General features: G+C 50.0%; 1 protein-coding gene across 1 annotated transcript in view; it reads right to left on the bottom strand.

The window, feature by feature from the left end:
- The window catches only part of acap1 (ArfGAP with coiled-coil, ankyrin repeat and PH domains 1), a 131,097-nt gene that overhangs the window by 56,136 nt on the left and 50,358 nt on the right, over positions 1-24,603 (bottom strand). Inside the window, exon 9 of the mRNA XM_084312125.1 lies at positions 21,531-21,605. Within this exon, the coding sequence (XP_084168251.1) occupies positions 21,531-21,605 (75 nt within the window). The remainder of the gene's footprint in view (positions 1-21,530; positions 21,606-24,603) is intronic.

The raw sequence follows: 24,603 nt of genomic DNA, 5'->3' as shown, positions 1-24,603 counted from the left end.
TTTTATTTTGCTTAAAGGTGCTATGCATTATAAATGTCATTTTTCAGTCTCTAGCATTGTATTATAGTAATAGGAGTTTGTATCAATGTGTTTTTGGGCCTAAATACTATATTGGCGAATTCCTCAGCTACAGCCCATCCCCTCTTTGCCTCTAGTAAATCAGGTCATGTTGATTTGACGACCTGGTGCACGTCACAGGGCGCTGTTTATAGCGCACGGTGATGTGATTGGCTCTGTGGTTTTAGTAATGCCCGCCTCCATTCTTGCTACCTGCAGGGTGGAAGGTTTGTCCAGAAGATCACTAATCAGCTGAAGCCTGATGCGGTTCCCTCGGTCTTCGACAGACAGACCGGCGTTAGCTCTCGGGACTCGGGAGCGATCGCTAGCTACTTAGCACCAGCCGGGGCCGGCGTTAGCAACCGGGAGCGTCGTTGAGCATTCAGCCTGCTGGCTACCTAGATCCACTTCAACCAGCGTCGCGGAGCATTCAGCCTGCTGGCTACACAGCTTGTCGGTGTGCTAATAGCCTCTGCAAGCTAACGGTAGCTGGCTACACAGCTTGTCGGTGTGCTGGAGCCTCTGCAAGCTAACGGTAGCTAGCTACACAGCTTGTCGGTGTGCTGGAGCCTCTGCAAGCTAACGGTAGCTGGCTCCAGGCTATTAGCACATCGACAAGCTGCTGGAGCTCCCGACGCTCGGCTGGTTGAAGTGGATCTAGGTAGCCAGCAGGCTGAATGCTCCGCGACGCTCCCGGTTGCTATCATGTGCAGGTCCTCTTCTCAGACCTGTGTGGCAAAGCACTGCACACGCATCATGCAAGCTACACATCGCTGCATGTTGATCAATGGTGGCCCACTCGGTGCATCACAGTGGGCTACTATTGTGCTAACAACAACCGCGGTGTCCGGCTTGTCGGCCGGCATGAGTGCTCGATTTGGGGTGGTTCTCTCCTCCTTGTGTGCCCCCGTTCTCGCGGGTGTCCTGCCGGGGAGCTTGTGGACGCGACAACAGCGGCGGCCGTAGCGTTAGTTAGCTCATAGCTATTGTGTACCACTAGCGTTACGGCGGGCTCGAGCACCCTACGGCTGCCGCCGTTGTCGCGTCCATGGGCTCCCCGGCAGGGTACCCGTGGGGACGGGGGTGTACAGAGAGGAGAGAACCATTTTGTGTCGGGCGTGCATGCCGGCCAGCGAGCCGGACGTCGGGATATGTTGTTAGCACAATAGCTACCAAGCTAAGCTATGTTAGCTTCTAACGGTGTATACACAATATGTACAACGACACAATGATTTACATTATTACAAATATGGTAACGTGGTTGTGGCTTTTACAAATAGTGGTAACATATATATAGATAGACAGTACTGCTACATCTCTATATTTATGACATACCATATTTGTATTGCTACAGTACTGCTCAGTACTGCTATGATGGAGACCAGAGAAAGACTTTCGTCTTGTTTACATCAGGGTCCCCCAATTTCAATTCATGGTAACATATTATATATATATAGATAGACAGTACTGCTACATCTCTATATTTATGACATACCATATTTGTATGTAACCTGAAACCTAATCTCTGACGGGGAGATGGGCGGAGCTATTTGGTGGGTGGCTGTCACTCAAAGCATTCTGCTAGTATGGGTGGAGCCAAGCCAATAATAGCCTGCTTTCATGAGGCTGAAAAATGCTGGTTTTGAGTACAAGATTAGAAATATAAAACAATGATTATTTTTGGAATAAAAATTACAGATGTGTTACATAGACTCACAGGAAGTGTGTAAAGTTGCCCAAATAGTGCTAGGAATAGCAGTGCATAACCCCTTTAAGATTGTAGCAACCTGAGTTCAAGTGGGGGTGTTACGAGATATGAATACATGTACTCAGAGGAATGTGCATTACCGAATGTATATATATATATGCAGTACTTGTTTATATCACTGGGAAGCGCTGAAGCGCTATATTGAAAGGATGCACGTATGACGTCATCATATCATATATATATATGACCGTGTGAGCGGAGGTGTGTTCTCTTCTCTTTCTATCAAGGTGTGTGCACAGGTACATGCCTCCACAAGTTCTATACATATCTCACCAATGAGATGCGGTGAAGCTGTGCTCTCAATAAACAAGCTAAAGGCTAAAGATATCTCCTTGGACAACGTGTCTTTTCTTCTATACGCAACGCAAGGGAACCTGCAAAGCTCAACAGAAAACAATGAAATAACATACATAGACATATTAACGAACAGGCAGCTGCTAAGACCAAAGGCCCAAGGCTTGTTTCTCTATGAAAGGCTACTAACATTAAATCAATATAATACTACCTTTGGGTACCTCTCTTACGTACAAATTTGCTCTCTCTGACTTAAATGTGTAACTCCTCTCAGGAAATTCTCTATACTATAAGTGTTACAAAGGATCAGATTAAACCGAATATATATATTTATTGATTGATATATATTGCATAGTATTTGTATATCGTTTGATATCCCTTGTATATTCCTTGTACATATACACGGAATATCCCTTTAGCCTACTACAGACCATAATATTTCATTCTCCTATTGGACAGCGGTCCACAGGCGCCAGAGCCGTGCCTCCAGAGTCAGGTTCAAAGTCACCGTCAAGACATGTCTGAACATGCCCGGCCTTGCCCAGGGCTACGAGACAGAAATGAGGCTGGCACTAGTTTGTTCACCGTGCATATAAATATGGCGCAGGTGAATACAGAAGCACTTAGTCTTAGTCAGAAGTCAAGAGTTACCCAATAAGTTGAAGCCTCACCCACGATACAACGTGCGGTGAAGTATGGCCTGTTTGGCCCCAGAATAGAGCATTGAGACCGCGTGCGAATTAATAACTGAATTGTCAGAGTTTGGCGCTATACCGTCGAGTGTGACATATTTCTATTAAGTCAGTAATAGTCTATTTGTGTATAGTGTATCGTGCGGCTAAAGTTCTACAGTGACCAGCATCACCAACGCTTCCTCGTATTAGCTAGAGTTCTTATCCAGGCTGGGCTGCTTTCATGGCGCTTTCACCCGAGGAGACCTAGACGAGAACCGTGTGGACATGTACACTGGATTAATCTACCCGACGACTACATAGCCCTTTGCGGCTGGATTATATTTGTTTTGGTCCTGTGATTTATGGAGCGGAGAATCGCCGACGCTTACACGTGTTGGATTTACCCCGCGAGGAGCCAAGTCGAGTCGGCGCCTCAGAGAGCCTGAGGCCGGCTAGCTTTCTTCACTGTGGAGCTACAGTCTACGGAGAACAGCTGTATTCGTCTGTGGATCAAGAGGCTATTGCACCGTCTCCTGTACTTGGAGTCTCCTTAGTCATCGTTGACCAGACTCTCTACTACCGACAGATCCTCTACCCCTGCTGGCTTACAACCAGGGGGACCCTTCCAGTATCTCCCGCTATATATTACTAGTGTACCATAGATATAATTCCCTAAGATTCAGGTTGTATAATTACCTCCTGCGTAACCAGAGAATGGACATTCATTGTTGATTTGCCTACGCACATTCCTTTGCCTTACAAGTGCATTCAAAGTATAATAGAGAAGTATTATGTACCTTTTGCTGCAATAAATACTTAAAGACAACTTTGTGTAGAACCGGTTCATTGTGGGAAGTGTTCATTATATTTAGATATCATGTACTGTATGGCCAGTAATTAAAGTACATAAAGCGGTAGTGGTTTAATGATACCATACTTATCAATACAGTCAGGGAATTGTACCCCTCAGTTACAATTGGTCCTTCGAGCCGGAGGGTAACTAGTGTAATATTAATATAGTGGTATTAATATTGACATGGCCTATGATGAACACTCCACAAAACGGTTCTCCTAAAGTAGATCGCCCGCAGCGTAGACGGCAGACACCTCAGTACTTAGAGGATTACGTTGCCAATATACTACCTAGCTTTCTACAGACGGTAAACGCGGAAAAAGTAGATAGTAAAATTATGTCCGACCCTATCGACCAGGCTACCCCGCCAATAGAGGCCCTAGTGGGTTCTAACGTAACTGACCAAGCTCACGGTAGGGACCAGGAGGGACCTGACACGACTTTACCCCCCGCCAAGACCGAAGAAGTAGTCCCCGGAGAGCTCCAGGATAAAGACAGCTCTCCAGGGATGGAACTCTACCCGCTACAAGAAGAGGAGAGCACCCCGGAGATGGATCTCCAGGACTCGCCACAGGAGAACAGATCTCCAACGAGTACTGCCAGGAGCGGATCACCTCAACCAGCGTCTTCCCCCAGCGAGGCGGACAAGATGCTGGCACAGGCATTCCTCGCCAGCCTAGCAGCCTCAACAGAGCGCGATCGACTCCAAGCACAGACGCTTAGCGAGCGCGAACATTCTTCCATGGAAAGAGAACGCCTTCAGGCGCAGCAACGGAGCGAAGAAGATCGTATACGTCTAGAGATTAGACGCCTTCAGACGGAAGAGAATATGGTAAGGGACCGGGCCGAAGCCCAGCGCGCCGCTGCCGGTGCCCAAAGAGAAGCAGAGCGCGACCTCGCTCTCACCAAGCGCGAAGCCGAGCGCGACCGATTACAAGCGCGGATAATGGAGCAGCTGATCACCAGGGCAACACCCCCTCCCTCCGCACGGGGTTCCAGGGCCTCGTCAAGACAAGGGTCAAGGGCACCCTCCCCTACCCGATCAAGCGACCCTGAGCCCGACCACCAGAGAGAGCCTATACCCCCCTCCGAACTCCTTCCCCGACCGGTCCACGCGAGACCCAGCTACAAGGAAGAAACGGTCTACACCGCGGAGAGGCTAAATAGACGACTACAGGATCTAGAGGACCTGCCAGAGGAAGAAGAAGAGGGAGAGGAGGAGAGTCAAGCCCGACAGCAGCACAGTACTCCACAGGACCAGGAGGTCCAGTACAGCCCAGGCTCTACCCCCGCGGCTCTGCGCTACAGACCCCCGACTCAATTCACGGGTGAGCTTGACGCACGACCAGCCCCGAGGAATAGCACCTGGATACGCGGGCCATGGTACCCAGCAGGTACCAGCCCACCAAGAGGCGTAAGAGGAGACTCGCCTAGGAGGCCTCTCTTCCAACGCTCACCGATGTGCCAGCCATCCATGGCATCATACATTGGCACACCGACGTTTCCGGACTTCACCCACGAGAACAGAGCACAGTACACGGAGCTACGAATGTGCTTAGAGACAATGATGTCCGATGTAGCTGATGAACCGTACAAGTATGCTATCCTACTGAAGCACCTCAAGGTGCCCCGAGCGCACAATATAGCGCTGGCCTATGCCACCTCTACTACCCCATACACAGCGGCTCTAGCAGCACTCGACCAAAGATATGGACGCATATGGGACTACGTAATACAAGAGATAAGGCATATTGACCGCCTACCCCCAGCCACAGACAATCGCTCACTAGATGACCTGTCTATCAAGGTACAATCCCTGGTAGGGATGCTGGGGGCGCAAAGAGAAAAGGGTATGCACGAACTGTACGCAAACTCTAATGTCGAGAGGATTTTAGAGAAGCTTCCGCCCGCCCGACAAGAGCGCTTCAGGCGGCAAAGAGACCACCGTGATCCTAGCGGTCCCGAGCCATCCCTCCTAGACCTACTGTAGCCGACTTCCTGGCGAGAGAAGTCAACAGCCTACGGTTGGATACGTTCATGCGGAGCACCCCAAGCTCCAGAGAGGGACCTAGGAGAGCAAACGATGGCCGAAGATTGGTGACCGTCATGCACCAATCAGAATCAGTACCGAGCAGCAAGAACCACAGTACCCCCTCGATGAAAGAGAAGTGGAAGATGGTGTGCCCGTACTGCGAAAAGGAACACTGGTTGTCACAATGTGACACGTTCAAGAAGATGACCGCCGACGAGGTGAGTCAATGGATAAAGTCCAACCGACGCTGTTACCGATGTGCGCGCAGTCACATGGCAGCCGATTGCCGCTTAAAGAAGAGGTGTAGTCGGTGTGACGGAGCCCACCTAGATGTCCTACACGACAGTAACAGAAGAAAGCCTGCACCCTCAAGCAGCACAAAGGCAAGTGTTATGTACATTGACCCCGCCAGCAGCGGGGGCGCCCGGGTGCTCTTAAAGGTGGTCCGCGTAACACTGAGTTACCAAGACAAGGTCATGGACACTTACGCCGTCCTTGACGACGGGTCAGAGAAGACCGTTCTCCTCGCGTCCGCTGCGGCCCAGCTGGGGCTGCGGGGGAGCGAAAACCAGATGACGATTCGGACAATAAGAAGAGATCTAAAGACGATAAAGGGCGAGAATGTCTCCTTCACTATCGCAGCAAGCGGGCAGCCAGAGAGACGGTATAGGATTACGAATGCTTTCACCAGCCAAGAAATAGGCCTGTCGCAGTACACCTACCCCATCGCCAAGCTGATGGATAAATATGTGCACCTGCGTCAACTACCTATACCGCTCATAGACGGTGCCACCCCGACCCTGCTGATAGGCTCCGACCATGCAGACCTCATAGTCCCGATTGACCGGGTCCACACAGGGCCCAGAGGCTGTCCTGCAGCAGTAGAGACCCGCCTAGGATGGACATTACAAGGCCCCCTCGCTAAGTCTCTTAACCGAACAGCAGCCACTAGCTGCCTCCACTCCAGAGTGACAGAAGAAGACACCACCCTCCTACAGCATGTCGAGAGGCTATGGACACTAGAGACAATGCCCTTTAAGAACGAAAAGAAAGACATTCGTTCCAAGGAAGACATTTACGCTATAGCCCTCCTCGAGCAAGGGACAAAGAGAGTCAAAGTCAACGGAGTGATGAGATACGCAACTCCACTCCTGAGGCGAGAGGGTATGCCTACCTTCCACGCCCCAAAAGAAGCGACGGAGCGGTATCTATTGAACACAGAGCGGCGTCTAGCCAGAGACCCCACTCAAGAGACGGTGTACCGCGCTGAGATTAACAAGCTAATCACAGCGGGACACAAAGAAAATTGACATTAAAGAGGCCGATCAGACGACCGAATCATGGTACGTGCCGCACCACAAAGTCCACCACAACGGCAAGGATCGTATTGTGTTCAACTGCAGCTACCAGATCGGATCACAAAATCTGAATAAAGAGCTCTTGCCCGGCCCAACACTCGGCCCCTCTCTACTAGGCGTGTTACTACGTTTCCGCCAAGACAAGGTGGCCATCAGCGGCGACATCAAAGGGATGTTCCTGCAGGTGAGACTAGTGGAGGAGGACAAGCCCCTGCTGCGGTTCCTATGGAGAGAGAGGATCGGGGATGAGCAACCAGCCATCTATCAATGGGAAGTCCTCCCTTTCGGAACCACATGCAGCCCATGCTGTGCTACGTTTGCACTGCAAAAACACGTCGCAGAGGACCCAGCAGCTGATGAAGAGGTCCGACAAAGTGTAGGAAATAGTTTCTACGTGGACAACTGTCTGCAAAGCGTCTCGACGCCAGAAGAAGCCGAGGCCTTTCTACTCAAGCTCCGCACCTCCCTGATCAAAGGCAGCTTTGATCTCAGGCAGTGGGCCAGCAGCGACCCGCAAGTATTGCGCAGCCTCTCCCCCGAGGACAAGGCAGCAAGCAGCGAGACCTGGATGGCGACCATCCCAGGAGAAGCCCAAGAAATGACATTAGGACTAGTCTGGCGCTTCAAAACAGACTCGCTCCATTATAAACACACACCCCTGACCAAGGAGCAGGGAAGGTCGACTGCACTACCGACCACCAGACGGAGTGTATACAGAACACTCGCCAGACAATATGACCCGTTGGGATGTATTCTACCTTACACCACCAGGGCAAAGATGATTGTAAGAGCGTTATGGGACAAGGACCAGGGCTGGGACGACCCCATACCCGAACACCTTGCATCCACATGGAGAGAGTGGGAGACGGAACTCAGCTCACTCCCAGGTGTCAACATACGCCGCAGCTACTTCCCACCCACAGTGAGGCCGGAGACGTGCCAGATGGACCTGCACGTCTTCAGCGACGCCTCCGAAGTAGCCTACGGTTCGGTGGCCTACTTGCGTGCCCGAGAGGAGGGAGGAGAAATACATACTGCTTTCATCCTGGCTCGCTCAAGAATAGCCCCACGAAAGCAACAATCTATCCCGCGTCTAGAGCTCTGCGCAGCCCTAGCAGGAGCGCAACTCGCCACGTTAATCCAACGTGAACTCACCATTCCGGTGCAAAGAACAATCTTGTGGTCAGACTCCACGACAGTACTCACATGGATCCGGTCTGATTCGTGCAGATACAAGGTCTTCGTGGGAGTCAGAGTCACAGAGATTCAAGATTTAACAGAAGTAGCAAGCTGGAGGTATGTGGACACAAAACACAACCCAGCTGACGTCATCACCCGGGGAATGTCCCTGGATGACCTCACCCGTCACAACCTATACAGTGACGGGCCAGAGTTCCTCAAGCTCCCGGAAGAAGAGTGGCCTACACCCACCCCACGGGAAGCGAGTAAAGAGGAGGCCGAAAACAAGAAATCTATGTTCTGTGGATTGAACACACTCGTCTCCACAGACCCCTACATAGACGATTGCCTCACCCTAGAGAGTGCGCAGCTAAAGACATTCCTGTGGCACCACCCAGAGGTTCAGCTCACTACTGACAGAGAGACTCGTTCCCCGATGAGCTAGACTGTCTACAGGGAGCAAAGCCCGTCCCATCAGACAGCAGACTGCTCCACCTAGCCCCCGAGAGCGACGCCCATGGTCTCATCAGAGTGGGTGGTCGTCTGCGGAGAGCTCCAGACTTACCGGATGACGTCAAGTACCCGATAGTCTTAAACAGCCGACACAAGGTCACAGAGCTGATCATAAAGAAATACGACGAGGATGTGCATCACGCCGGGGCAGAGAGAGTCTTCGCGGAGATCAGACGTCGTTATTGGATACTGCAAGGGAGAGAAGCAGTGCGGCGCTTCCAGCGAACCTGTCTAGACTGTCGTAAGTGGCGAGCGCAGCCCAGTATACCCCGGATGGCTGACCTACCTCCCTGTCGCCTCCGACTCGGCGACAAGCCTTTTCACTCCACCGGTATGGACTGTTTCGGCCCGCTGTATATAAAGAAAGGAAGAGGAACCGAGAAGCGGTGGGGTATTGTATTCAAATGCATGACCACCCGAGCGATGCATATAGAACTCCTTCCAACCATGAGCACAGACTCATTCCTTATGGCCTTCCGAAGATTCACATCGCGGAAAGGCAAACCGTCTATATTATTGTCTGATCACGGGACAAACTTCAAAGGCGGAGAAAGAGAGCTGAGAGAGAGCTTCCAAGCTATGGGCCCAGAACTTAAGACCCACCTCGCTCCATCCCAGATTGACTTCCAGTTTAATCCCCCGAACGCACCTCACTTCGGTGGAACTTGGGAACGAGAAGTACGTTCAATAAAGACAGCCCTGTACGCCGTGCTTGGGGCCCAGACCGTGGCGGAAGAAGTCCTAATGACAGTCCTCACGGAGATCGAGGGAGTATTGAACTCAAAGCCCCTCGGTTACGTCTCAAGTGATGTAGCAGATGTCGACCCAGTCACCCCCAACACACTCTTGATGGGGCGGCTGGACCCCGCGCTACCACAGACAATGTACAGGCCTGAAGAAGCGAACGGCCGAAGAATGTGGAGGTACAGTCAAGTATTGGCTGACAAGTTTTGGAACAGCTTCCTACTCCACTATCTACCGTCTCTACAGACCCGCCAGAAATGGGTGAAAGAGAGAGACAATTTGACAGAAGGAACAGTCGTCATGATTATCGACCAGTCACTACCCCGAGCTATGTGGCCGGCTGGCCGCGTAAGCAAAGTGATCACCGGTGCCGACGGAAAGGTCCGAGTAGCCGAAGTGCTCGTCCAAGGGCGGATCTACACCCGACCCGTGGCGAGGCTAATAGAACTGCCAAGGCTCCCCGATACTATCGATGACGACCATGACCCCATGACTTTGTGAACTGACCGACCCCTCACAACAGACATTGAGTAGTGGACAGTGCGGTTAATCTGTCTCTGCTTAGCTAATTAGGTGGGACTAATTAGGGTGCGGCTGTTACAAAGGATCAGATTAAACCGAATATATATATTTATTGATTGATATATATTGCATAGTATTTGTATATCGTTTGATATCCCTTGTATATTCCTTGTACATATACACGGAATATCCCTTTAGCCTACTACAGACCATAATATTTCATTCTCCTATTGGACAGCGGTCCACAGGCGCCAGAGCCGTGCCTCCAGAGTCAGGTTCAAAGTCACCGTCAAGACATGTCTGAACATGCCCGGCCTTGCCCAGGGCTACGAGACAGAAATGAGGCTGGCACTAGTTTGTTCACTGTGCATATAAATATGGCGCAGGTGAATACAGAAGCACTTAGTCTTAGTCAGAAGTCAAGAGTTACCCAATAAGTTGAAGCCTCACCCACGATACAACGTGCGGTGAAGTATGGCCTGTTTGGCCCCAGAATAGAGCATTGAGACCGCGTGCGAATTAATAAGTGAATTGTCAGAGTTTGGCGCTATACCGTCGAGTGCGACATATTTCTATTAAGTCAGTAATAGTCTATTTGTGTATAGTGTATCGTGCGGCTAAAGTTCTACAGTGACCAGCATCACCAACGCTTCCTCGTATTAGCTAGAGTTCTTATCCAGGCTGGGCTGCTTTCATGGCGCTTTCACCCGAGGAGACCTAGACGAGAACCGTGTGGACATGTACACTGGATTAATCTACCCGACGACTACATAGCCCTTTGCGGCTGGAATATATTTGCTTTGGTCCTGTGATTTATGGAGCGGAGAATCGCAGACGCTTACACGTGTTGGATTTACCCTGTGAGGAGACCAGTCGAGTCGGCGCCTCAGAGAGCCTGAGGCCGGCTAGCTTTCTTCACTGTGGAGCTACAGTCTACGGAGAACAGCTGTATTCGTCTGTGGATCAAGAGGCTATTGCACCGTCTCCTGTACTTGGAGTCTCCTTAGTCATCGTTGACCAGACTCTCTACTACCGACAGATCCTCTACCCCTGCTGGCTTACAACCAGGGGGACCCTTCCAGTATCTCCCGCTATATATTACTAGTGTACCATATGTAACTGAGGGGTACAATTCCCTGACTGTATTACTAGATATGATACTTACTACCACTACCTTTGTACTTAATATTCGGCCACCCAGTACACGGCATAAATATATTATCATAAACACTCTCACGTAGATGAAACGGATCCAACACAAATGTACGAAGTCGAAGTATGCGTTTATTACTACACAGCAATGGTGTGTAGAGCAAGCACTTAATCACTTAATTACATTTATGAATTGAAATAGTATGCACTTTTATGGCAAAGAGTATTCGTCGGTATATCAATAGAGAATGTCCAATCTCTGATGGCGCAGGTGGTAAATATACGACCTGGAATAGTTAAGGAATAACAGCAATGATACTTTAATGATTATATACTAGATACACTAAGGGGGGGTTAATCCGGTCGCTTGTAAGCCGACAGGAGTAGGAGGGGGGGGGGGTAGAATCCGGCTGCCTCGTCCGGCCAAGGGTATCCCAGGTGAACCCACTGTAGTGCCGTTCAATGCGCCGGCGATCCTTGGACCACAGATGAAAGCAGGTGGACTCTTTGTGGGCCGGCTCTCTCCGGTCCACGGGGGAGAGACGTGAAGCGACCTCGTCTTGCAGAGCGTCTCCTCACCTTGCGTCCTCTCCAGGGGGGGGGGTTCCAACACACGGCAGTGTCGGGGGTCTTTATCCATGGAATAATCAAAGTATACAAAGCATAATCCGTGCCTGGGAAGGCGGGCTGTCGTCGGTAGAATAATCCGGTATACAGGTCCACTCGCTCGTCGGCTCTGGGGCTCCTCGGGTGCAGCTTCACATGGGGTCAACCACCCTGGGTAAGCAGCCAGTTCTCTGCCCGAAACGATGGGGTACTGACTACGGTAGTATTCTCACCGCACGAAGCACTATATATTAACAGACTATTATTAGCTTAATAGACTACGTCCAACCTGACGATATAGTGCCAAATATGACTATTCAAATATTAATATACACGATGTCTCAATACCGATGGTAGGCGAACTTGGCCTTACTCCCACACGTGGCGTCGCGGGGAGGCTTTACGTCTGTGACTCTATTGGAGGGTAAGAAACTGGACTGAAAAGGAAGTCCTACTTTAGTAGCGCAGTATATATACGCACTATGAACAAATAGTCCCATTAGTGGTGCGGTAGCCAGATTCCTACGCGGAACTAGGACTTGTTCGTACATGTGGAGCGGTACGTTTGAACTGGGTCTGAGGGGTATGGCAGCCTGGCACCAAGGTCTCGACCAATAGTAGAATGGAGACTATTATGGGATGTTCAGTAGGCTAGAATGGATATTCAATGCATATTGTACAAGGAATATACAAGGGATATCAGGGAATATTAGAGAATATACAAATACAATTAAATATATATATATAAATAAATATATATATTCGGTTTAATCTGGCCCTTCACAACAGCCACCCCCTGAATAGGTCCCAGACCTAATCAGTTAAACAGAGACAGATTAATCGCGTTGTCTATTTACACATAAGGGTTTGCTGTAGGGGTCAGTCAACTTCACAAAGTCATAGGGTTGTAGGGTCATGGTCATCATCGATTGTGTCTGGGAGTCGAGGCAGTTCTATGAGCCTCGCCACGGGACGGGTGTAAGTGCGACCCTGGACGAGCACTTCAGCTGCTCGGACCTTGCCGTCGGCACCGGTGATCACTTTGCTTACGCGGCCGGCCGGCCACATAGCTCTGGGCAGTGATTGATCAATAATCATGACGACTGTTCCTTCTGTCAAATTGTCTCTCTCCTTTACCCACTTCTGGCGGGTCTGTAGAGACGGTAGGTAGTGCAGTAGGAAACTGTTCCAAAACTTGTCGGCTAATACTTGGCTGTACCTCCACATTCGTCGGCCGTTCGCTTCTTCAGGCCGGTACATTGTCTGGGGTAATGCAGGATCTAGCCGTCCCATCAGGAGTGTGTTGGGGGTAACTGGGTCGATATCCGCCACATCACTGGAGACATATCCGAGGGGCTTCGAGTTAAGTACTCCCTCAATCTCCGTGAGGACTGTCATTAGGACTTCTTCCGCCACAGTCTGGGCCCCAAGTACTGCGTACAGGGCTGTCTTTATGGAGCGCACTTCTCGTTCCCAAGTGCCACCGAAGTGGGGTGCGTTTGGGGGGTTGAATTGGAAATCAACCTGTGCTGGAGCGAGGTGGGTCTTAAGTTCTGGGCCCATAGCTTGGAAGCTCTCTCTCAGCTCTCTTTCGCCGCCTTTGAAGTTTGTCCCATGATCGGACAATAGGGTAGACGGTCTTCCTTTCCGTGATGTGAATCTTCGGAAGGCCATAAGGAATGAGTCTGTGCTCATGGTCGGGAGAAGCTCGATGTGTATCGCTCTGGTGGTCATGCATTTGAATACAATACCCCACCGCTTCTCGGTTCCTCTTCCTTTCTTTATGTGCAGCGGGCCAAAGCAGTCCATACCCGTTGAGTGGAATGGCTTGTCACCGATTCGGAGGCGACATGGAGGAAGGTCAGCCATCCTTGGTATGCTGGGCTGCGCGCGCCACTTGCGGCAGTCTAGACATGTTCGCTGGAAGCGTCGTACCGCCTCTCTTCCTTGTAGGATCCAGTAACGACGTCTGATTTCCGCGAAGACTCTTTCTGCTCCTGCGTGATGTACATCCTCATCGTATTTCTTTATAATCAGCTCTGTGACCTTGTGTCGGCTGTTCAATACGATCGGGTATTTAATGTCATCCGGTAGATTGGGGGCTCTGCGTAGGCGACCACCCACTCTGATGAGGGTATGAGCGTCGCTCTCGGGGGCCAGATGAATTAATCTGCTGTCGGATGGGACGGGCTTTCCTCCCTGTAGACAGGCCAATTCATCGGGGAACGAGTCTCTCTGGGCTCGCTGCAGTAGAAGCAATTCTGCTTCCTCGTAGTTAGCTGCTGACATATCAGCGGGGGACTTGCACTCCGGGTGGTACCGCAGGAATGTTCTTTGTTGTGCACTCTCTATGGACGTGCAATCGTCTATGTTAGGGTCGGTGGAGGCTACGGTGCTCAATCCACAGAACACAGACTTCTTATTTTCCACCTCCTCTGGACTTGCTTCCCTCGGGATAGGCATGGGCCACTGTCCTTCCCGGGAGTCTTAGGAATGCGGGGCCGTCACTGTAGACATTGCGACGGGTGAGGTCATCCAGGGGCATCCCCCGGGTGATGACGTCAGCTGGGTTCTGTTTTGTATCAACGTAGCGCCACTCTGTTTCTCCGGTTAACTCTTCGGTTAAGTCTTGAATCTCGGTGACTCTGACTCCCACGAAGACTTTGTACTTGCATGAGTCCGATTTGATCCAGGCGAGTACCGTCGTGGAATCTGACCACAGGATTGTTCTAGACACCGGTATGGTGAGCTCACGTTGGATGAGCGTGGCTAGGTGCGCTCCGGCTAGGGCTGCGCAGAGCTCTAGACGTGGGATAGATTGTTGCTTGCGTGGGGCTATTCTCGAGCGGGCGAGGACAAATGCTGTGTAGATCTCTCCCCCCTTCTCTTGGGCCCGCAAGTAGGCTACTGATCCGTATGCGACCTCTGAGGCGTCACTGAAGACGTGTAAGTCCATTTTACATGTCTCTGGCCTCACCGTGGGTGGGAAGTAGCTTCGGCGCATATTAACGCCTGGGAGTGAGTGGAGCTCCATCTCCCACTCTCTCCAGGTGGATGCAAGGTGTGCGGGAATGGGGTCGTCCCAGCCCTGGTCCTTGTCCCACAATGCTCGTACAATCATTTTTGCCCTGGTGGTGTACGGTAGAATACATCCTAGCGGGTCATATTGTCGGGCGAGTGTTGTGTACACACTCCGTCTGGTGGTCGGCGCCGCCGCCGGCCTTCCCTGCTCCGTAGTCAGGGGCTTGTGTCTGTAGTGAAGCGAATCTGTTTTGAATCGCCACACCAATCCCAGGGTCATCTCCTGGGCTTCTCCCGGGATTGTAGCCATCCAGGTCTCGCTGCTGGCTGCCTTGTCCTCGGAGGAGAGGCTGCGCAGTACTTGCGGATCGCTGCTGGCCCACTGCCTGAGATCAAAGCCGCCTTTGATCAATGAGGCGCGGAGTTTAATCAGGAGAGCCTCGGCTTCTTCTTGGGTTGAAAGGCTTTGTAGACAGTTGTCTACGTAGAAGCTGTTCTTTACGCTGTGTCGGACCTCTTCGTCCGCTGCTGGGTCCTCTGCTACATGTTTCTGTAGTGCAAATGTAGCACAGCAGGGGCTGCACGTCGTTCCGAAGGGGAGGACTTCCCATTGGTAGATGGCTGGGTGCTCATCTCCTGGCTTCTCTCTCCATAGGAACCGTAACAGGGGCTTGTCCGCCTCTACTAATCTCACCTGCAGGAACATTCCTTTAATGTCCCCGCTGATGGCCACCTTTTCCTGGCGGAAGCGGAGTAGAACGCCGAGTAGGGAGGGGCCGAGTGTGGGACCGGGCAGTAACTCTTTATTCAGATTTTGGGATCCGATCTGGTAGCTGCAGTTAAATACTATGCGGTCTTTACCGTTGTGATGGACCTTGTGGTGGGGCACGTACCACGATTCAGTGGTCTGGTCAGCCTCTTTAATGTCCATCTTTGTGACGTGTCCCGCTGTGATGAGCTTCTCAATCTCAGCGCGGTATACACTCTCTTGGGCGGGGTTCTTGGCTAAGCGCCGCTCCGTGTTCAGCAGGTACCGTTCTGTGGCGTCTGTCTTGGCGTGGAAAGTAGGCATTCCTTCTCGCCGCAGGAGTGGCGTGGCGTATCTCAACACGCCGTTGACCGGGACTCTCTTGGTCCCTGTCTCGAGGAGGTGAATGGCGTAAATGTCATCTTTAGAGCGAATGTCTTTCTTTCCGTTCTTAAAGGGCATTTGTTCCAAGGTCCATAGCCGCTCTACGTGTTGCAGGAGTGCGGTTTCTCCCTCTGTGACTCGGGAGTGGAGACATCTAGTGGCTGTACTTCGGTTGAGAGATTTGGCGAGCGGGCCTTGGAGAGTCCATCCCAAACGGGTCTCGACTGCTGCAGGACAGCCTCGGGGTCCGGTATGAACCCGGTCTATCGGGACAATGAGGTCTGCATGGTCGGAGCCTATCAACAGGGTCGGCATAGCATTGTCTATGAGCGGGATCGGTAACTTGCGCAGATGTGCATATTTCTCCATCAGCTTGGCGACGGGGTATGTGTACCGCGACAGCCCTATTTCTTGGCTGGTGAAAGCGTCTGCAATCTGGTACCGTCGCTCAGGCTGGCCGCTCGCTGCGATAGAGAATGAGACATTCTCGCCCTTTATCGTCTTCAAATCTCGTCTTATTGTCCGAATTGTCATTTGGGTTTCGCTTCCCCGCAGCCCTAGCTGGGCCGCAGCGGAGGCGAGCACCAGGGTCTTCTCTGACCCGTCATCGAGGACGGCGTAAGTGTCCAGGACTTTATTCTGGTAGCTTAGTGTCACACGCACTACTTTTAGGAGTACTCGGGCTCCACTGCTGCTGGCGGGATCGATGTACATGACGCTCGCTTTGCGGCTGGATGGTGCAGGTGAAGGGCGCCGTCTGTTACTGTCGTGAAGTATGTCCAGATGGGCTCCATCGCACTTGGTGCACCTTTTCTTTAAGCGGCATTCGGCTGCCATGTGTGAGCGCGCACAGCGAAAACAGCGCTTGTTGGACTTTATCCATTGACCTGCTTCCTCCGCGTTCAGCTTGGGGAAGGAGTCACATTGCGCTAGCCAGTGTTCTTTCTCACAGTAGGGGCACACTATCTTCCACTTCTCCGTTCTGGAGGGGGTACTGTGGCTCCTGCTGCTCGGTACTGACTCCGATTGGTGCATCACAGTCACCGATCTTCTTCCATCATTTAGTCGTCTGGTTCCTTCTCTGGAGCCAGGGGTGCTCCGTCCGAATGTATCTAGCCGTAGGCTGCTGACTTCTCTCGCCAGGAAGTCTGCTAGATCGAGGAGGTTCGGTTCGGGGCCATTCGGGTCTCTGTGGTCCCTCTGCCGCCTAAAGCGCTCCTGACGAGCGGGCGGCAGCTTCTCCAGAATCCTTTCCACATTTGAGTTGGCGTAAAGTTCATGCCTCCCCTTCTCTCTTTGCGCTCCCAACATCCCTACCAGGGACTGCACTCTGATGGACAGGTCGTCCAGTGCTCGATTGTCTATTGCGGGGGGTAAGCGGTCGATGTGTCGGATCTCCTGGATCACGTAATCCCATATGCGCCCATACCTCTGGTCCAATGCTACCAGCGCTGCTGTGTATGGGGTGGTGGAAGTCGCGTAGGCGAGCGCTATATTATGTGCGCGGGGTACCTTTAAGTGCTTCAGTAGGATGGCGTATTTGTGGCGTTCATCCAATACATCCACCAACATGGTCTCCAGACACATGCGGAGTTCTGTATACTGGGCCCGGTTCTCTTGGGTGAAGTCGGGTACCATAGGCGTGCCAATGTATGACGCTGACTGTGGATACATCGGCGAGTGTTGGGGGAGAGGCCTCCTAGGCGAGTCTCCTCCCGCTCCTTGGTATGGGCTGGTACCGGCAGTGTACCATGGCCCGCTTGTCCAGGTGCTGTTCCTCGGTGCGGGTCGTGCGTCGTGCTCACCCGTGTATAGAGTCGGGGGTCTGTAGCGCAGCTCCGCGGGAGTATAGCCTGGGCTGTACCGGACCTCCTGGTCCGGTAGAGTACTGTGCTGTCTTCGGGCGTGGTTCTCCTCCTCTTCCTCTTCGTCTTCAGTTAGGTCATCCAGTGCTTGTAGTCTCTGGTTTAGCCTCTCCACAGGATATGCTGCTCCTTCCCGGTTGCTAGGCCTCGCTTGGACCGGTGGGGGGAGGTGGTCTGTGGGGGGTATAGACCTCGTCTGTTGGTCAAGTTCAGGGTTGTTTACTCGGCTAGGGGATGCCGCCCTGGAGGTGTGTCTAGACGAGTTCCTGGAGCCTCTGGCGGAGGGAGAGGGTGTTGTCCGTCTGATCAGCTGTTCTATTAGTTGCGACTGCCGTCTGTCGCGCGCTGCGTCCCGTTGAGCACCGGCTCGTTCTCGGGCCACATTCTCTTCCATCTGAATGCGTCTTATTTCTAGACGTATCTGCTCGTGTTCGCTTCGCTGCTGGATCTGCAGTCGGTCGCGTTCAGCAGCGGCGTTCAGGCTGATGAGGAAGGCCTGCTGTAGGGTCCTCTCTGCCTCGCTGGGAGAAGGCGGTTGTATAGGGGAGCCTTCCCTCGGGGTACTCCTTGCGGAGCCTTGGAGCTCTATCTCCACGGTGCTCTCCCCGTCTTCTTCCGTGCCGAGTTCTCTCTCGGTAGCGTTGTATTCCTCCCGGGACTCATCGGGGACTACTTCTTCAGTACTGGCGGGGTGTGAAGTCATGTCTGGTTCCCACTGGTCCCCACCGTGAACTTGGTCAGTTACATTAGAGCCCGTAGGGGCCTCTATGGTCGGGGTAGTCTGGGCGTTGGGGTTAGACATACTTTTACTTTCTAGTTTTACCGCGTTTACTGTTAGTAGAAGACTAGGTTGTTGACTGACAGCGTAAGCCTCTAAGTACTGAGGGAGCCGTCGTTCGCGCTGCGGGCGTTGGTTAGGAGGATCGTTTCGTGGAGTGTTCATCATAGGCCATTTCAATATTAATAACACTATATTAATATTACACTAATTACCATCCGGCTCGAAGGACCAATTGTAACTGAGGGGTACAATTCCCTGACTGTATTACTAGATATGATACTTACTACCACTACCTTTGTACTTAATATTCGGCCACCCAGTACACGGCATAAATATATTATCATAAACACTCTCACGTAGATGAAACGGATCCAACACAAATGTACGAAGTCGAAGTATGCGTTTATTACTACACAGCAATGGTGTGTAGAGCAAGCACTTAATCACTTAATTACATTTATGAATTGAAATAGTATGCACTTTTATGGCAAAGAGTATTCGTCGGTATATCAATAGAGAATGTCCAATCTCTGATGGCGCAGGTGGTAAATATACGACCTGGAATAGTTAAGGAATAACAGCAATGATACTTTAATGATTATATACTAGATACACTAAGGGGGGGTTAATCCGGTCGCTTGTAAGCCGACAGGAGTAGGAGGGGGGGGGGGGTAGAATCCGGCTGCCTCGTCCGGCCAAGGGTATCCCAGGTGAACCCACTGTAGTGCCGTTCAATGCGCCGGCGATCCTTGGACCACAGATGAAAGCAGGTGGACTCTTTGTGGGCCGGCTCTCTCCGGTCCACGGGGGAGAGACGTGAAGCGACCTCGTCTTGCAGAGCGTCTCCTCACCTTGCGTCCTCTCCAGGGGGGGGGGTTCCAACACACGGCAGTGTCGGGGGTCTTTATCCATGGAATAATCAAAGTATACAAAGCATAATCCGTGCCTGGGAAGGCGGGCTGTCGTCGGTAGAATAATCCGGTATACAGGTCCACTCGCTCGTCGGCTCTGGGGCTCCTCGGGTGCAGCTTCACATGGGGTCAACCACCCTGGGTAAGCAGCCAGTTCTCTGCCCGAAACGATGGGGTACTGACTACGGTAGTATTCTCACCGCACGAAGCACTATATATTAACAGACTATTATTAGCTTAATAGACTACGTCCAACTCGACGATATAGTGCCAAATATGACTATTCAAATATTAATATACACGATGTCTCAATACCGATGGTAGGCGAACTTGGCCTTACTCCCACACGTGGCGTCGCGGGGAGGCTTTACGTCTGTGACTCTATTGGAGGGTAAGAAACTGGACTGAAAAGGAAGTCCTACTTTAGTAGCGCAGTATATATACGCACTATGAACAAATAGTCCCATTAGTGGTGCGGTAGCCAGATTCCTACGCGGAACTAGGACTTGTTCGTACATGTGGAGCGGTACGTTTGAACTGGGTCTGAGGGGTATGGCAGCCTGGCACCAAGGTCTCGACCAATAGTAGAATGGAGACTATTATGGGATGTTCAGTAGGCTAGAATGGATATTCAATGCATATTGTACAAGGAATATACAAGGGATATCAGGGAATATTAGAGAATATACAAATACAATTAAATATATATATATATAAATAAATATATATATTCGGTTTAATCTGGCCCTTCACAACACCATAGATATAATTCCCTAAGATTCAGGTTGTATAATTACCTCCTGCGTAACCAGAGAATGGACATTCATTGTTGATTTGCCTACGCACATTCCTTTGCCTTACAAGTGCATTCAAAGTATAATAGAGAAGTATTATGTACCTTTTGCTGCAATAAATACTTAAAGACAACTTTGTGTAGAACCGGTTCATTGTGGGAAGTGTTCATTATATTTAGATATCATGTACTGTATGGCCAGTAATTAAAGTACATAAAGCGGTAGTGGTTTAATGATACCATACTTATCAATACAGTCAGGGAATTGTACCCCTCAGTTCAAGTTCAAGTTCAAGTTCAAGTTCTTTAATAGTTGTCATACAGAAGTACAGAATACTTTCATACAAAATGCTTCTTACTGTTACGCTCCAGAGACTGTGCTAGACAAGATAGTATCAAATAACATAATAACATAATATAGCATGAATTTAGAAGAAGAAAATGAGGTCACAGTTGTTCGGTATAGACATATGTACAATGTTCTGAGTTACCATATAATATACAATACACAACTATGCAGTGTACTAATGTACAGTACTATCTAGTGCAAAGCAGAAATGGGATGAGGTACAATTTTAGGTACAATTTACAGTAAGGTGTACGAGTTGTAGTGCAATCCTTCATCCATAAATATAAAGTGTGGGGAGTGGGTGCTACAGTGTGTTTGTTTAAAGTGGGTGTGTGCTATAAAGTGTGTGTAGTGGGTGCTACAGTGTGTTTGTTTAAAGTGAGTGTGTGCGTGTGGATGTGTGTGCTATGTGTGTTTGGTGGTTGTTGTTGTGTAGTGTTCATTCATTGTTCGTTTAGCAGCCTGATGGCCTGGGGATAGAAGCTACTTCTGAGTCTTTCTGTGCTCGCCTTGAGACTCCTGTATCGCTTGCCTGACGGCAGCAGTTCAAAGAGGCAGTTGTTCGGGTGGCTCGAGTCCTTAATAATTCTCTTAGCCTTCCCCTTGCAACGCTTGTAGTAAATGTTCTGGAGGGTGGGGAGCCCCCCTCCAATTGTGCGTTCGGCTGAACGTGTCACTCTTTGTAGTCTGCTTTGGTCTTTTGCAGTGCTATTCCCAAACCAGGAGGTGATGTTGCCGGTCAAGATGCTCTCTATTGTACATGAGTAGAAGTTCTTAAGGATCTTCTGGCTGACTTGGAACTTCCTTAGGCGCCTGAGGAAGTAGAGGCGTTGTCGTGCCTTCTTCACCACACTGTTAATGTGTATACAATAAGTGTACTCTGTATAGAGGCTGAAGTGACTCTTTGAACAGCAGAAGGCTTTTACCTTTTTCTTGATGGCTGCGTGTCTTTGTTCCATATCCCTCTTATCCCGGGCGGAGTTCAGAACCAGCTGAGTGTGCTGTCAGAGAGAGAGAAGAGAAAGAGAAAGAGAAAGAGAAAGAGAAAGAGAAAGAGAAAGAGAAAGAGAAAGAGAAAGAGAAAGAGAGAGAGAGAGAGAGAGAGAGAGAGAGAGAGAGAGAGAGAGTTACATTTGTGGTCAATCATGTTGATGTTGATTTCCAAATCATTTCGGTTATTAAATCATCCCAGTAATGCGATAGCGACCGCCACACATCGGGCTGGCGGACGCTCTCGAGGGACCGTCATCAACAAGTTCACAGAAACGCTCTCATTGGTTCTCTAGCTCAAGGCATCCGCCATGTTCCCCCACGTTCACAATCTCCCTCGTACCCGTACCGTCCATCCTGAGCGGTAGTCAACTGGAATGTAATTAGTCTGGACGGTAATGTTTGTTATTGGCGAATTACTGATATTGATGGGAGGCAGTGATCTGATTAGGAGGAAGAGAGGAAGTGGGAAAGAGGAGGAGGAGAAGAGAGGGGTTGAGAGGGGAAAACGATAGCATAAAAGGGGATGAGGATGGAGGAGAAAAGAGGGGAGTAACGATAGGACGAGCATGGTGAGGTTGGCTTATAGATGGTTATCCTTAGTGTGTCTGACTCTTAACAACCAAGTGTGTCTGACTCTTAACCACCAAAACCTGCACGGACTACAACGTATGACGTATATCATGCCAGTTAGGGTACCTTGTGTATACTGCACCTTGTGTACCGTAATTCCTCTAATAGTAACCGGGTCTCAAATACAAGCCGGGTCTCTATTAATGGCCGGGTGCGCTCTTGAGCTAAGCAATTATAAGCCGGCCTCCTAATACAAGCCGGGTTACTAATATACTGAGCTGCATACTGAGCTAGTTACTTGATTTCACTTTGAAAACGTTGAAATGACCAGTGACCACCTGTAATTGCACTGTTTACTATTTCATACAGTACTTGGTTTCAATAAATGAACCCAGTACATTTTACTGGGTTCAAACTGACAGAAAATGTTGATTTATTCATTATGATCCGTTTGAAAATTTGAAATATAGGCCTCCCTCTTATACAGGCCTCCTCCTAATACAAGCCTGGTACCCGCTACAGTTGAAACAAATACAAGCCGGGGTTACTATTAGAGGAATTACGGTATACTGTTTACTTTGACTCTTACTCATAGTACAGGTATATATTCAGTTTCAAATTCTTGTTGCCTATAGTTATTGTAACCGGCTATAATATAACCTATTATTATTTAATTTTTATATTTTTCCCCCTCCTTTTTCCTCCATTTTTTCTCCCATCCCAATGTTAGTCGTTATGCCAATTCCCAATCCCCTTCCTGGTCGCTGCGCACCTACCCCCTACGGTCGGTCTGGGAGAGTGGAGGCTACCACATGCTTCCTCCGACACATGTGTAGCCAATCAACCGCTTCTTTTCACCTGGCAGCGCGGACTCTCACTGAGAGGGTGTAACGTGTGGAAGGATCACACTACCCCCCTTAGATCCTTTTCCTCGCTGAGCAGGCGCCCCGACCGAACTGTAGGAGTCGCTGTTTACAACAACCAGGACCCACCCACCAGCTTTCCCACCCCTAACACTGCCAATTGTGTTAGTATGAACGACCAGCCAAGCTGGTAGCAATGCCGAGAGCTGGGCTCGAACCCAGCATCTCCTGCACTAGTGGCGAGCGCCTTGCCCACTGCGCCACTTAGCCGCCCTATAATATAACCTATTATAATATAACATATTATAATATAATATGGACCCTCATCTGCACCTTTGTTTACACCGTTTATTTTTTCTCATATTTCTATAATCAGAGTTAATTATATTGCCTATATGTATGTCTACTATTACCCTGCCCATACCTGTACCTCCCCTCCCCCCATGCTGCTATGATGCCTGAATTTCCCCCAAGTGGATCAATAAACAATATCTTGTTTTAACCCGTTCACTACCACACTACAGAAGGTTAACCTTTCACTACCACACTACAGAAGGTTAACCTTTCACTACCACACTACAGAAGGTTAACCTTTCACTACCACACTACAGAAGGTTAACCCTTTCACTACCACACTACAGAAGGTTAACATTTCACTACCACACTACAGAAGGTTAACCCTTTCACTACCACACTACAGAAGGTTAACATTTCACTACCACACTACAGAAGGTTAACCTTTCACTACCATACTACAGAAGGTTAACCCTTTCACTACCACATTACAGAAGGTTAACCTTTCACTACCACATTACAGAAGGTTAACCTTTCACTACCACACTACAGAAGGTTAACCCTTTCACTACCACACTACAGACGGGAATCTGTGAAGTCCTATTCAAACTGGATCCATCTTACTGGGAAAAGTTCTGGGATATAATTTGCGTGCACGCCATCTGTGTAATTCCAGCGTGCCATTGATACGGGATGCCTGAGATCCCTGAGATCTCCCTCAAATCCCAGACTTGAATCTGGATGTAAATTGTCACGATATACACTCAGTCGCCGGTCAGAAATGTAACGATGTCGTTGCATTACGAAAAATGTCAACTGGAACTTGATTTTCAGACGACATCCGAGTTTGAAGATGAAGAGAAGGCAAGAGTGTGGTCTCCTTGACAGTTCTATACTGTGATGTAATCATCAGATTGCCTTATTTATTGTCAAATAAACTATATATTTTTTTACTAAACTAACCTAAATTAAACTAACCTAAATTGAACTAAACTACATCTATTGTCACTGTAGTGTCAAGTGGAGAGAGAGAGAGAGAGAGAGAGAGAAACAGAGAGAGAGAAACAGAGAGACTTCCAGGTCGGGGTCAGAGTTGACATCAAGACTTTCCCCTGCAGGAAACAGGAAGGAGGAAGTGTTGTACCTCTCTGCACTTCCTGTGGCAGATCGAGGAACAACCTAAGTGAGTTTTCATCACTCCACAACTTCTTTCTCTCATGCTCTCTCTCTCATGCTCTCTCTCGCGCTCTCCCTCTCTCCATCTCTCTCGCTCACGCTC

This window comes from Notolepis coatsorum (assembly GCF_963971535.1).
Source record: "Notolepis coatsorum genome assembly, chromosome: 4".
NCBI lineage: Eukaryota > Metazoa > Chordata > Actinopteri > Aulopiformes > Paralepididae > Notolepis > Notolepis coatsorum.
The sequence above is the reverse complement of the archived record's forward strand: the minus strand, read 5'-3'. Positions and strand labels throughout refer to the sequence as shown.